This window comes from Numenius arquata, chromosome 6, assembly GCF_964106895.1.
Source record: "Numenius arquata chromosome 6, bNumArq3.hap1.1, whole genome shotgun sequence".
NCBI classification, from domain to species: Eukaryota; Metazoa; Chordata; class Aves; order Charadriiformes; family Scolopacidae; genus Numenius; species Numenius arquata.
The window spans coordinates 15,252,846-15,266,822 of NC_133581.1; the positions used below are offsets into that span (position 1 = coordinate 15,252,846).

At 37.8% G+C, this 13,977-nt stretch overlaps 1 protein-coding gene across 1 annotated transcript in view; it reads left to right on the forward strand.

Annotated features, from left to right (window-relative positions):
* The first annotated feature begins 939 nt into the window (after positions 1-939).
* Positions 940-13,977, forward strand: part of MUC5AC (mucin 5AC, oligomeric mucus/gel-forming) — a 47,059-nt gene continuing 34,021 nt past the window's right edge. Inside the window, exons 1-12 of the mRNA XM_074148739.1 lie at positions 940-1,012; positions 2,982-3,053; positions 4,666-4,737; positions 6,124-6,385; positions 7,423-7,537; positions 8,008-8,098; positions 8,503-8,615; positions 9,115-9,331; positions 9,680-9,805; positions 10,856-10,973; positions 11,800-11,938; positions 13,684-13,794. Coding sequence (XP_074004840.1) covers positions 940-1,012; positions 2,982-3,053; positions 4,666-4,737; positions 6,124-6,385; positions 7,423-7,537; positions 8,008-8,098; positions 8,503-8,615; positions 9,115-9,331; positions 9,680-9,805; positions 10,856-10,973; positions 11,800-11,938; positions 13,684-13,794 — 1,509 coding nt within the window. The remainder of the gene's footprint in view (positions 1,013-2,981; positions 3,054-4,665; positions 4,738-6,123; positions 6,386-7,422; positions 7,538-8,007; positions 8,099-8,502; positions 8,616-9,114; positions 9,332-9,679; positions 9,806-10,855; positions 10,974-11,799; positions 11,939-13,683; positions 13,795-13,977) is intronic.

A 13,977-nucleotide genomic window follows, 5' to 3' on the forward strand; every position in this document is an offset into this window, starting at 1 on the left:
TATGTTTCTCTACATCCTGGGGTAAAACACTATAAAGGGTTAATTCACTAATGTAATATAGCTATAAATAAATATATTAACATGTTCACAAAACATTGTTCACTCTCTCATTGTTCCTAAGATACAGAAAATTCCAAAAGATATTCTTGCAAATCAGACTTTTTATGTCTTTAGAAACAGAAATCACCAAAAAATCTGTAATTTTTTTATTGTAGGTAGAATCGATCTAATTTGTTATAGTGGAACCATGTTTACTCAGAAGGGAAACAGGTGAAGTAGCGCTAAAACTTCCCATGTGAGAAGATGAATCCCTCAAGGAAAGGTCCATATTACTGACTCTCCAATGCTGAAGGATTTTCACTGCGTTGTCCTGTGTTGTGCCTGGCCTGTGGATAAATGCTGACCTTACATGGTGTTTGATTTCTCCATTTTCACAGGCAAACTAGCTACACTGACATGTGCAAACTGATTTAAAAAAAATCAGTGTCGGACCAAACTTCCTTGGGTTTTCTGAGAAGTTGCCATTATTTACCATAATGAGGAAAATGAAAAAGTAGTGAACTAATTAATTCAATGCTCCTGATCAAAAGTGACTCAGAAGTCCCTTAAGTTTTATTTATCCCATAATATATAACAATTGGGAATACTAAGCCTGAGCAAAAATTCATCCTACTCACTTCTTGACATTTCATCAAAAAGACCTGTAGAAAGAAGACTCCTCCTAGAGTGCAAATAGCTGAGGGAAAGTCAGAGCATCCTCTATTTACCTGTGCACCTGCAAAGGAAAACTAAAATGTCTGAAGCCCCACCTTTTAAGAACCTTGTGAAACAACCTGGGAACTGAGCCAAAACCTACTCTCTCACTATATAAGACTCGGGAGCAGACAGGTATTTCCTCAGAGGCAGGTTGTTCGGTAGTTTCTACCGGACTTCCAGAAGATGGGCACAAGTGGTGGGACACGAATACCACTATGGATATCAATACTAGCACTTGCCTTCATAGAGATCAAAGGTAGGAAAATTCACTTGCTTGGCGTTTTTACTGTTTTAAAGAATTTATAACTTGCTTCGGAGGTTGAAACTTTTTTTTTCTTGGCTTTGTGAAGCTAATGAACCTGTTACTTTTATGCAAGATTATCTTTTCTGTTATGAATACTTTCCTTCCTAAGAAGAGGAAATTACCTGTCTTGAAAATTTGTCTTGTAGCCCATGTTCTCGTCCTATTTTCTCCAGTCAAAATCTAGAATAGCTCCACTGAATTCAGTGGAACTCACTCAGAACTCACAGTTCTACCAGAATGTCTCAAGATTTGCATTTAGCTTTTGATGTCCATTTCAAGGTGGTACAACATTTCTGAATGTACAAACCAAAAGGTGCAAAAGTGGCTTCAGGAAGGAAAAAAATCAGTGGAATCTGTCTGCATGTATTATTAAAGATTTTTTGTTGTTTTATCAGCTGATGACACAGTATTGAAAAAAGGAGGGATTTTGCTTGAAAAAAAATTGGACAACAGTTTTTAAAAGTTCATCTGTTGTTGCACATGTGGTTGCATAAAAGCTTAGAGCATAGGGTTGGTTTTTGATGGAGTAAAAACAAGTGGAGTTGCCTTAAATATTCTAAGAGGGCACTTAATATTAACAGATGAGTGGAAATATTTTTTATGTATACTTCACCTGTTAATCTCCCTTAAAGTTTAAGGTAACAACAATGTTAGTTTTTAGTGCATTTTGATCTCAGACACGGATCCTATTGTATTATTTTACTTTTTCCTACTTCCATGTAATTGCACACTAACTTGCATTAAAAAGTGGTAGTGTCAAAAAATAGCCCATCAAAAGACTAGCTGTAGCATTACCACACTGTGCAATGGAAACGAGAATCTGTGGTGCATATGGCACGAGGCAGACTACTGGAGCCATACAGTGCATGCAGGAAAAGCAAAAAGCTCTCTTAAGCCAGGCAGTGAAGAGGAGCCCAAAAGCACTGAATGGCTCATAGCTTTAAAATGAGCACAATGCTTTCTTCCAACATCAGCTGCAGACCCCTAGCTGGTGCAAAATAGAAGGGATTTACGGAGTTCCCTGCAGCTCTGATTTCAGCTTTAGCCCCTCTAGCGGTGCTACCCATGGACTGCCCTTGTTGTGGGATGCAGCAGAGGGTGATCCTGCCTTTTCGGTTTTCTCCGGCCAGCGAAGCCTCCCTTGCAGCCTGCCCTCTGACAGTCTCACTCAGCAGTGCATTAAAAGCCCCTCTGGCCCCTGCAGATTTCGTGTGTATTCCTATTCTGATGCTGCAGTGGACTGGAATGAGAAAATGGTTTCTTCGCTGGAAACAGAGAGTTTTGCTTTGCAAAATCAACATTCACAAATGTATCTATTGGAAAGACCTGTTTCTTTCGGTGTGGCTTGTGTGGCTTTTTTCCTTCTGCTGCTAATTATAAAAAGTGCTTGAAACTATAAAATAGAGAGTAACTTTGGCTTTCAGTAAGAGGACAGAGATCAGTTGTCTAACTCTAAAATTAATTACTCCTGCGCAAAAGGGACCTATTTTTAAAGGACTCTGGCTAGACAAGGGGTTTTACTGGCGCTTAAAGCACACAGTGATCACAAGAACTAAGAAAATTAAGTCCTCTATCTGAAAAGCTTATAAGGTTATCCAGAGGTACTGTGACAATAACTGAACATGGATTTGCTCAAATTACCACATTATCACAGGCATGCTTTTGATGGCTTCCCTGCAGGAATTTATTAGGGGGAAAAAAAAAAAAAAAGCTGAATGAGTGATATATGGCCAGCATGGTGTTGCATGTAGCACAGGACCTGATGCAAATCTGACCTTCTCTACATGAACATAGCTTTGCTGATTTTTTATATACTGACTGTTGCATGTTTAAACAAATATAATTGAGAAATGACGAGGGAATTCAAGAAAACTAGACATTAACATTTTCACATTTTCCTCCTCCACTTTTCTTCGTGCAGTTCAAGCCCAGGATGATGAACCACGAACAAAATCAAACTATGTTTCTCCATCCACCCTGCAGCGACAAAAAGGTAAGTATTTTTATGCTGATCTATTTCTAAGATTTTATCCCAAATTAAATTGATAAATAAGATTACTAGAATAGTCTTATTCCTAGCCAGAACATACTTTCCCTTGCCCCCTCGCCTCCCTCTTCCTCCTCCCTTGCCCACAAAAAAAAAAGGAGAAAGAAATCCTCTGTACAATATATCCACTTCCCAGACAATCTCTGACTGCTCTAAACTGGAGAACTTCCTCTGAGATCTGGCCCAGTGGATGTGATGTGATACAGTTATCTAATCTTTAAGTTTATGAAAGGTACATACCTTCCATCCACAAGTGTATTTTCAGAAGAGGTGTGTGTATACATACATATGACAAAGGCACTTGATAGTAGGTAACAAAAGATGCATTTTTTTATGCTGTGTCAGGATGACTGTATCACTCACAAGAGAATAAGAGAACTGTGACTACCTTAAACATTAGAATAATTAAGAACTGCAAGATCATGCATGACTCATAACTGCACAGAGCAAACAGCATAACCGTATAGAGCAAAATGAGGGTGGAAGGATACAACACTGACGGGTATATTAGTGATGACAGGCTGAAACAATTAATCATTAAACCTGTGCTGCAATCTGTAATTTGTGAGGTCACTAGTTGGCAATTAAAATAGTTATAAACCCAAATTGGAAGTCTACCACAAATTATTTAACAGTGAGAGCATTTAATTATTGGAACAGATTGTCAAGGAATGTAATATCTGTGCTTTCCCTTAAAATCCTTACATCAAGACTATATTAGATTGTATTTCTAAAACACATATTTGTCTTAGTGATACTTTTTGGTCTAAACACAGAAGTCAATGACTGATACTGCACAATCTACAATTTGGAAGTCATCAGATTCTATGATTTTGATACTTTCAAGGGAGAAACTGGATCAATTCCTCAGTCTCTCATCTTAAGAAAATCATATTGCAGGTTCTCTAAGTATTCTATCCATTTCATTGCTGAGTCCAAAGAGAAAAAAATTGGATTTGGACATGGAAAATTTAGGGCTCAATGCTACCAATAGAACTCTTTGCATGAAAAGCACATGATGAAATTTTCACAGAATTTAAACTGCTTTTAAAAAAAATCTACTTAGAGTTGGTTGTGCAAAAGTGCACATCTCAGCACAAAGATATGAGCTTCAGAAAAAAACCAGCTCCTGTTTCTCATCCTCAGTTTCTAATACTCTTCAGTAACTTTCTGCTAAGAAGCAAAAGTTTAGACAGACATTAGCACTGTTTGTTTGTTTGTTTGTTTTCACCACTACTACAACACTGTGCTCCAAGGCTCAGATTGCTGCTTTTGAGTTCAGAACATGAGGGCCAACATCAAGTGGAAGTCTTGAAAAAATAATGGAAGAAAGAACTACAGCCAAAGAGCATGGTCTTTGGGATTTGGCTGTTAGTGAAATATAGAGAGAGACAGAACACAAAGCACTGTGTAAAAACACCAATAATATCTTGTGGAAACTTCCCCCTAGAGCGTAATTAGAGTTAGAAAATGTTAACAGCTAAAGAGACTAGGCAATCTCCATCAATTTTTTAGGACCTCTAATAAGATTAAATTTGATTGTTTTTTTCCCCCTTAGATTTTCCACCAGCTTCAAAATCCCATGAAGTGACAATCATTCCACCTTTTCCAAACACACTGAAAGTAAAGGGTAAGTTAAACAAGTGGCTCAGATATCTGTCTTCTTGTTGATCACACAGGTAGAACACGGACTGACTGAAAAGATTAATGAATTGGATAAGATCCTTTAGCATCATAAAATTAAAAATGAACAAAAATGTAGACAGTTCATCAGGTAAAAAAGATAATCTAAATGTTACCCGCCCTGCTCAGCCTGCAGATGTAAAAAAAAAATAATTAAAAAACTTTGTATATATGTATAAAAATAATACTGGGATAAATCATGCACAATATTTCTAGTAAAGAGAGGGAAATATTAATGTGTTCAAAGCACTGGTGAGACACTTTTTCTAGGGTATTGGGTACACTTCTGACTAGCTATGTTCAAAGGTGAATGTAAATCTGGAAGAGACACAGAGAGGGACTGTGAGGATAACCAGGGAGATAGGAGAGCCCACTTGTCAGGAAATGAAGACTGAAGAGAGAGAAGTGATTTCTGTAACAAGTGGGGGGAGGAGGAGGGACATGGACCCCCTTCAAGGTGAAGTGTAATGCTGACACAAGAACATCCAGGCACACATGAGACAAGAATACGTTTTGGAAGATGCTGACAAAAGTCTTCCAACCATTCAAAGCGTGCGGCTATGAGTGGCCTTCCCTAGTAGGAGTACCAGCTAGTTTTAAATTAACTTTAAATGGGTTTTATGGTGAAATTTTAGAATTTCGTACATTTAGGTAAGGATTTATAGAATATGGCTGTCAGCAGAACCAGAACATTCTACATAGTGACCTGGGAGGTCTCTCCCAATCTTAGACCCCATATCCCTGTGCAAAACAGATTAAACACAAAAGATAACTGTACTTTATATATACAACAAGAAGGAAAACAGAAGATGCTGGTTTTGGACAGAGGCTAGTGAAAGAAATAAAAGGGGAAAAGCAACTAAAGGGAGAGTATCTACAGAAAATTACAGAAAATTGGAGAAATTTTCTTGGAGAATTTTCTTGGAGAAAAGGAGGCTCCGGGGAGACCTCATAGTGGCCTTCCAGTACCTGAGGGAGGCCTACAGGAAGGCTGGGGAGGGTCTGTTTACAAAGGCCTGCAGTGACAGGACGAGGGGCAATGGTTTTAAGTTGGAGAAGGGGAGATTTAGATTGGATATTAGCAAAAAGTTCTTTACCATGAGGGTGGTGGAACACTGGAACAGGTTGCCCAGGGACGTGGTTGAGGCCCCTTCCTTTGAGATATTCAAGGTGAAGCTCGACGAGGCCCTGGGCAACCTCGTCTAGTTGGGGGTGTCCCTGCTGACTGCGGGGAGGTTGGACTAGATGACCTTTGGAGGTCCCTTCCGGCCTGGACCAATCTATGAATCTATGAATCTATGAAAAATTCTTACTGCTTATTTTGAATCCACAGCTGGCAACCCCTCTCACAATGGCCGTGTGTGCAGCACTTGGGGTAACTTCCACTTCAAGACCTTTGACGGGGATATCTTTTACTTCCCTGGGGCCTGCAATTACATCTTTTCATCCAACTGCAAATCTCCCTATGAGGATTTCAACATCCAGATTAGGCGTACAATGGTGGAAAATGCTACCATGATCACTCACGTCATCATGAAGTTGGAAGGAGCAGTGATTGAACTGACCCGTGGCTCTGTCCTGCTTGACGGCAAATCGTACGTTCATAACTTGAAATTTCCATCATTGCTCTTGCTCTCACTGGGCTCTTTGAGCGAGCATTCCTTTCCCTCATCTGATCTCACATTGCTCCCAAGCAGCTGGAGGGCTCATGTCCTTCCTGACGTATCAACAAAATTTAAAGGTCCTGATAGTGAGCTAAGTGCCACTTCTGCAGATTATCCCTGTGTCCATTTTGTTCAGATGAGCTATATCCCAGATGCTGCCCCACTGCTGCAATTGTGTATGCATATACCCAATTGAGTCTATGAGCTGGATTCAGTCAAAGTGTTAGGTTTTTACACCCTTTAAGTTTCTGCTTTCCACTAATTTTACCAGAACAGGATCCTTGAGAGGAAGTTTTGACGGCTTTTGTCCTTGCACTGAACAGTACGAAGTTAAGCAGTGACTGCAGCTTGTACCTGTGCTCATTTAAAATTCACTAGTCTGGAAACTTGCTATCTATGTAGCAATGGTAGCACTGACTTTGGCATAGGGTGTGTAACCTGTCCAAAAGGCTGGGTAAATATTTGGGCAGCTATCCCACAGTGAGCTGTGTATTATAGCAGCTACATATAGTGAGCTAGTCTAAAGGTTATCTTGGGTACACCTTTGTGAATGGCACTCATGTCACAGAAAGCCTTAAGAGTATATCCTTTTATTATCAAGGGTTTTAAGGAGTAAATAGCAATATCCTGAAGCATACTGCCCACAAAACAGAACCTCCCAGCACTTTTTTGAACAATACAACCAAAGACCCATGCCAACATTTTACCTAGCAAATCATCGTTAAGGGAGATAGCCAAAACGAACAGCAGGGAAAGCAAGGCTGATCCATTTGACAATGAGAAACAATTGCAAAGGAAACAGCCAAAATGTAGCAAACTTGCGCTGTCTGTATTTAGTTACTGCTCTGACTGACTTCATCACCCATGTATGTTGAAGCTTTTTGAAGAGAATGAGAAAAGCTATCAGTGTGGATATTCAATGGATATTCTGTTCCTACCCCCACTGAATTATGGTGATCTTTCCCCAGAGTTCAGATGCCCTACAGCCATATGGGAGTCTTCATAGAGAGAAGTAACAGCTATTTGAAAGTTTCTGCCAAGTTAGGACTGACCTTCCTTTGGAATGAAGAGGATGCCCTCCTGGTAAGAAAACAGAAAAAAACATGGCAGAAAGCCTGCGTTTTAAAAATAGTCTGTTTACATCTTTGCAGTCTTAATCAGCCAGGCAGACATTAGTTACTTTTGGATTTGTGTCCATTTTTATTATATTGTTCTGTCTTCCGGTCTTCTCCTAATTTCCCTTTTTTTTTCCACGAACCTCAGCTCAGGATTAATAGACACCCAATTATAACATCCCCACCTCACAGTGAAGTACTCCTCAGATTCCAGACATGGCAATGTGTTGTTCACAGCCCCAGAGCTGAAATGAGACCAAGTTTTTCTTGATGGTCACTGATCTTCCCAATGGTACCTATCTTGTTACCACATGACAATCTGCACAGCATACATATGTCAAATTTAGAATACATAAGTAATGTTGATGCAGGCTGTGTTGCTAACCATCAAGGCTGACATTACTATTAACCTAAGCTCTCTTTCCTCATTTCTTTTAGGTGGAACTAGATAAGAAATATGCAAATCAAACTTGCGGACTTTGTGGGGACTTCAATGGAATTCCAATTAGCAATGAATTTATTTCAGAGAGTAAGTGATAAAAAGCACTCTTAAGTATTGGCACTTTGTTTTTCTATTTTTTAACAGTGTACAGTAACATACATCATGGGTCATAGCTTTAAAATTAGTGATAGTTCTTTATGTATTTCTATCATGTCAGTTATGTATAGTCAGGGCTTTGAGATGTATTAGGCTGCTTTCATTACTGTTAGATCTTTTAAGACCTGACACAAGCAACTTTCTACTTGTTTTCAATAGTTAGGATCCAGTTCCTTGTATACCTTCTTCATCTCCTTTTGCCTTTGATACTGTAGTCATATTATTTGATAATCACTATTCATGTCACAACGGGTAGTGTCACAAAACAAAATATCTCCATGCAAAAGCCCGTAAACCAGTAAATGTTATTCTAATATTTGGACTGGTTTTTACAGAGACAAAACTGACTCCCATACAGTTTGGAAACAGGCAGAAGATGGATGGACCCACAGAGCAGTGTGCTGATCCTATTCCTCCTGCTGTTCTGGTGAACTGCTCAGCAGAATTTGTAAGAACATTTCTCTCAAAATATGTTTTTTCAGTGTAAAATACATTATTCCTGTCTTTAGAGAAAATTTGTTAGAATTGGAAAAAATATAGCATGAATATGACTCAACCATAGGTCTGGAAAGAAATTTTTTCTAAATTTAATTTTTTATTCTTTACTAAAGTGAATGTTAAAAAGTTGCGTTCCCCTTCCAAGACAAGACTGGATATTTTCATGAAAGAGAAATTCACTGAGTATGTCTTAATATAAAGAAATGCTATAATGCTTGGGAAGTCATCTGAGCTGAAAGCAACTCAAGTTATGGGAAGATATGGGAGTTAATCAAAGAAGTTCCATATGTACTTGCCCTTTTGTTATACTTTTCCCTAAACATCTGCTTATGGCTACTGTTGGACAAGCTTCTGGGCCAGACAGACCTTTGGTTTGTTCTGCTACATACCTTAAATAATTAGTTTCATATTTTCTGAACATACTTTACCTTCTCTCTTTTCCCTCCTAGGCTTCTATCTGTGAAACAGTATTAACCAGTAAAGCATTTACAAGTTGTAATGCACTTGTGAATGTTCAGGACTACATTGAAACTTGCATACAAGACCTATGCCACTGTGATAGCTCTATGGCTGACTTCTGCATGTGCAACACCTTTGCTGAATACTCCCGGCAGTGTGCTCATGCAGGTGGTCAGCCTCTGAATTGGAGAACCTCAGAACTGTGTCGTAAGTATCTCAGGAAGGGACTTTTACATGTGCTTACTACCCGTATCTAGTAAACTTCAAATATGTGATTTTTTTTCTCCTGAAGAAGACAGCTGTTTAAAGATGCATGTAATTTTCATGAAATTGGTTTTAACCTGAGCATACTTAAGACTTTGGGAATATGGAAGTTTAGAGGATTTTGCATTACTAAGGGTTTTCAATATGTATCCAAAAGTCTAAAATGTTGCAGCCTCCACTTCAATCAGGATTCCCCATTATATCTTGATAGAAAACATCCTAAATTGCAAATACCATTTTCTCAACATTTCAAAGGAAAAGTCAGCATTATAATATTTTTTCTACTTTCAGCCAAATCATGTCCTTTCAACATGCAATACCATGAGTGTGGCTCCCCCTGCTCTGACACGTGCAGCAATCCGGAACGATCTGCACTTTGTGAAGATCATTGTACAGATGGCTGTGTCTGTCCTCCAGGCAAGCTTATTTCCTGCCCTTTTCTCGTAGCCAAAACTGCTAGAACACTTACCTGTACACGTTTAACTACTTCCCTACTCTGTATCATTCTCATCACATCATTGCTGTTATTATCATCAAAGTAATAACTACATTTGTTCCTTGATACTCATGCACCATTTCTATTCAGATTACTAAAAAAGCCCTTTTAAACAATAAACGTGCCTGAGACATGTACATAATGACTGAACTGAGAATAAGATACTTTGCTCCTGACAATAAGAAGTCTTTTATTCTCAGCATTCATATTCAGTTCAGAGAAAGTATGTAATGTTTAATCACGTTTTGCCTACAATAACTCCTGGTGTTAGCAAGCTGCGTTTGGTTCTCTGATTCCCCAGATTACAAAACCCTTCCTGTCCCATGCTGCATGTCTTAACAACAAGGAGCTGAGAGAGCACTAGGCAGTGTGGTAAATCTGGTGCTTCAGAGAATTACACGTGTGAACTGAATATCAGTACGAGACAAACAATGCAATTGTGTTCTCTTTGTGCACACTTACCTCTGGGGCTGAGAATTGTTGCTGTTGTGAGTGACTGATGGTAGAATCTTCACTTCTTGCAGCTCTTCTGCACATCCTCCATGATGTCTCACAGAATTCACCATTGCTTTTTTTGTGTAATATCCTTGACTTCTCTTAGATAACCCTCTGCCTTTGGGTATAAAAATATTTATTATACGAATATGTCCCTGGGCAGTCTTACAAATGATTCATCTATTTCACCTCATTATCTAGTAAATTTAATCCTACTTCCAATCTAATGAAGTCCATAACAGAAAGGTATTTCCCTAGAGGTCTCTTTTGGTCACCCTAAAAGTTTAGATAGGGTTCAATGGAATATAGCCCTTCAATCCCTACATAACTGGCATCCTATTATTTTAAAGTACTTTCTATCCATTTTCTGTGTAATGCAGAAGAAATGGAATGTGCTTTCTGATATCTGCCAGATATGCATACAAAAGCTGGTTCTGCATTGCACAGAATGAGTAACAGACCATTTCTTTCCCTAGGAATGGTATTTGATGACATTAATGGTGCTGGCTGTATTTCCCGTAAAGAATGCCACTGTACCTATGAAGGTGAAACTTATGCTCCTGGTGCCTCCTTCTCATCTAAATGCAGATCATGGTAACATACTCCCTTTCTCACACTTCTTTTTTAGATGTATTACCTGAACACTTTGAAGACAGGGAAAAATTACTAATTTCCCCCCAAAAAGAAATGAGGAACTACTTATCAGCTGAATTACCTTAATCACACATTTTTAGAGGATGCTTACATCTCTGTTTTCTCCTCACATTTGGAAGAAAAATTTAAGTTTAGATATAGATATCTCAATTTCAAGACAATCAAATTCAAATACTAGAGGTGTTTAAAAATGTGAATTACTGTACGTCCTTTGCAGCAATACAGTGTGATGCTGGGATACTCATGAAAATACTGTGGAGGACATGACATTTAGAGACATGTTGGATTAGGCAGAATGAGAGATCATGTTTGAGAGGCAGGTTTGACAGCTATGATATACATTTTTTCAATATCACTATAATTACTGAAGTATTATTGTATAAGTTTATGTAAATGCAGCTATCTATCTATGAATACAAGAACCACAAACATGCATGCTATTTTCCAAGAAATACTTAACATGTTTGAAGCTTGAGCCTTGCTAATGGAGATGAGGGGCTATCCTTCATATGTAGCAGAATGGATGCCAGGTTCATCAGGTCTGAATTATGTCCAAAGACGAGATACGAACAGCAATATACAAAAAATGTTCACTAATAAAAATGTGCCTGCCCCATACTTATTCTGAGATTTCAAAGCCATGTTCGTTTATTTGACAGTATGATCAATGCTTCAAGAGGAAAATTAAGGCATCAACTGCCCTTATTGTCTCTTATTCATTTGCATTTGCATTACCCAAGGTTACTGAATGCCTTCTTGATTTCAGTACCTGTGCTGGAGGTGAATGGTCTTGTGTGACCCAGCCATGCCTTGGGACTTGCAGCATTGAAGGAGGCTCCCACATTTCAACATTTGATGAGAAATATTATTCCTTCTTCGGAGACTGTAGCTACGTCCTAACCAAGGTAAAAATGAGTCACCATCCTTGATAAAGCAATATGCTAAAGGAAAATATTGTTATTATATATAATGCTGTTTAATTAAAAATACTGGCAACCACATCAACTTTCTGAAACTTAGAAGGTCAACATGGACCCTTAAATGGATTTCAGGGTGCTTTCTGTTAGGGTAATACTAAATAAACATATTGTAGTAGTTTTGTGTTCTTTGATCATCGTTTAAGAATTGCACTGAGTTTATAGGTTCCATGAAGCAATCTACATGCTTCCCACTACTTTTTTAATTAAATATTGCCTGTCTGGTGTTTTATAATTACTTCTTTCTGACCAATGTGTTTATTATATCCATTGCTACTGTCCTTTTGTCACAGTTAATATATTTCAATGGCTTATTTGATTAACAGTATTCATAATGCAATTATTATTATACAGAATTCATGGGATTTATTTCATTAAGATGATCAACCTTCCAAACAATAAACATAGACTCTAGAGTTTAAAAGCAAAAAGCTAAAAAGTTATACAAGTATTTTAAAACCTGAATTAGAAATTGATGACTTACAAAAATACCTACGATTTACTGGAGTTTTTAGATTAGTAGGGACTGAATTCTGAGTAGATATATCTGAGATAATGACTAAAAATTTGCAGATTTCAGAACCCTAGGTATATTGGTGTTTATTTGTACTGGATTAGTGATTGAAACAATTTTCATAAAGACTTCATATTAAATAAAATCTGTTCTCAAAAATCTCAAACTGAATGTTACAAAGAAAGAGAACCATAAAAACTTAGAAATGAGCTAAAGTGAGGTAATTTAGAAATAGATTAAACTAAATCAATTAAATGTTTTGATGAGATTCACAATCTCAATTCACAATTGGAGCATAGATCCAACTTACAAGTTACATTCCCCTTTTGGCACTAACATATAAAATTAGATTCTCAGAGGCTCTGGAGGTTCAGAAAACCCCTACATGTGGACACAAATGTCCCTAAATGTGGACACAAAAGGTCAAAAAGCCCAGAGTTTTAACATTAAATTTCCAGGTGGCTGTATTCCGGATCTCAGCTGCCCTCAACTTAATCTTCATTATGCCAAGAAAGTGATAAAACATGTTCAGAATCATGGCTTTCTGTGTGTTTCCCTGTAACATCTTGGTCATTAGGTACACTTTGAATATAGCTCACAGAACACAGTCCACTGAAAATCAGAACCAAGAGAAAAACTGAATTTTGTCTTTATTCAGTAGCTTAATGAATAGTGATTTTAGCTTAATTTTCTCCCATGAGAAGATATTTAAATGCATATTTCTATCTGTTAAAAGTGTGTCCGAATCACCAGGCTCTTAATTAATCTATTCAGTACAGAAGAGACTCAAATCAATTTGTCTTCACTCCCAGGTAAACACCATAATCAATGGGCAAGAAAGGCACACTTCCTTCTTCTTTAGCGTTTTAAACTAGCATTACCTAAACATTAAGAAGTTTCAAAGTTCAGCTTCATATGTCTAACTTTCCCTTGAATGTCTGAAGTAATGGATAGCTTCCACTGTGCAGGCTGCATGAATGGCAGCTTACTTGGTGACTGTGTACTTATATGTAAGAACATATGAGCAGGAAGAAAAGGAATAAACCACATTTTAAAAGATTCACTTTACTAAAAATGCCATTTGAGTGTGAAACTTTTTAACTTAACTATTTTAACATAACAAATCCTTTTAACGATATATTTTGTTCTCTTCTTCTAGCTCTGTGACAGCAATGAATTCACTGTTCTGGGAGATATCCACAAGTGTGGCCTGACTGACACTGAGACATGCCTCAAGGGTATAGCCATCAGCCTAAGTGGAGGACAAACTGTAAGTAGCAAATGTAGACACCTAACATTCTGCAGGGATGTTTTCAAAGCTTAATAGACAAGTAGTTTGCAAATGACACATAACAGCACAGATAGGAAATCTGCACTGATTTTTAAATTTTATTTCGTTTGAACATTACTCAAAGAAAGACTAAGAATAAAGTAGGTACATTGGCCATCAAGA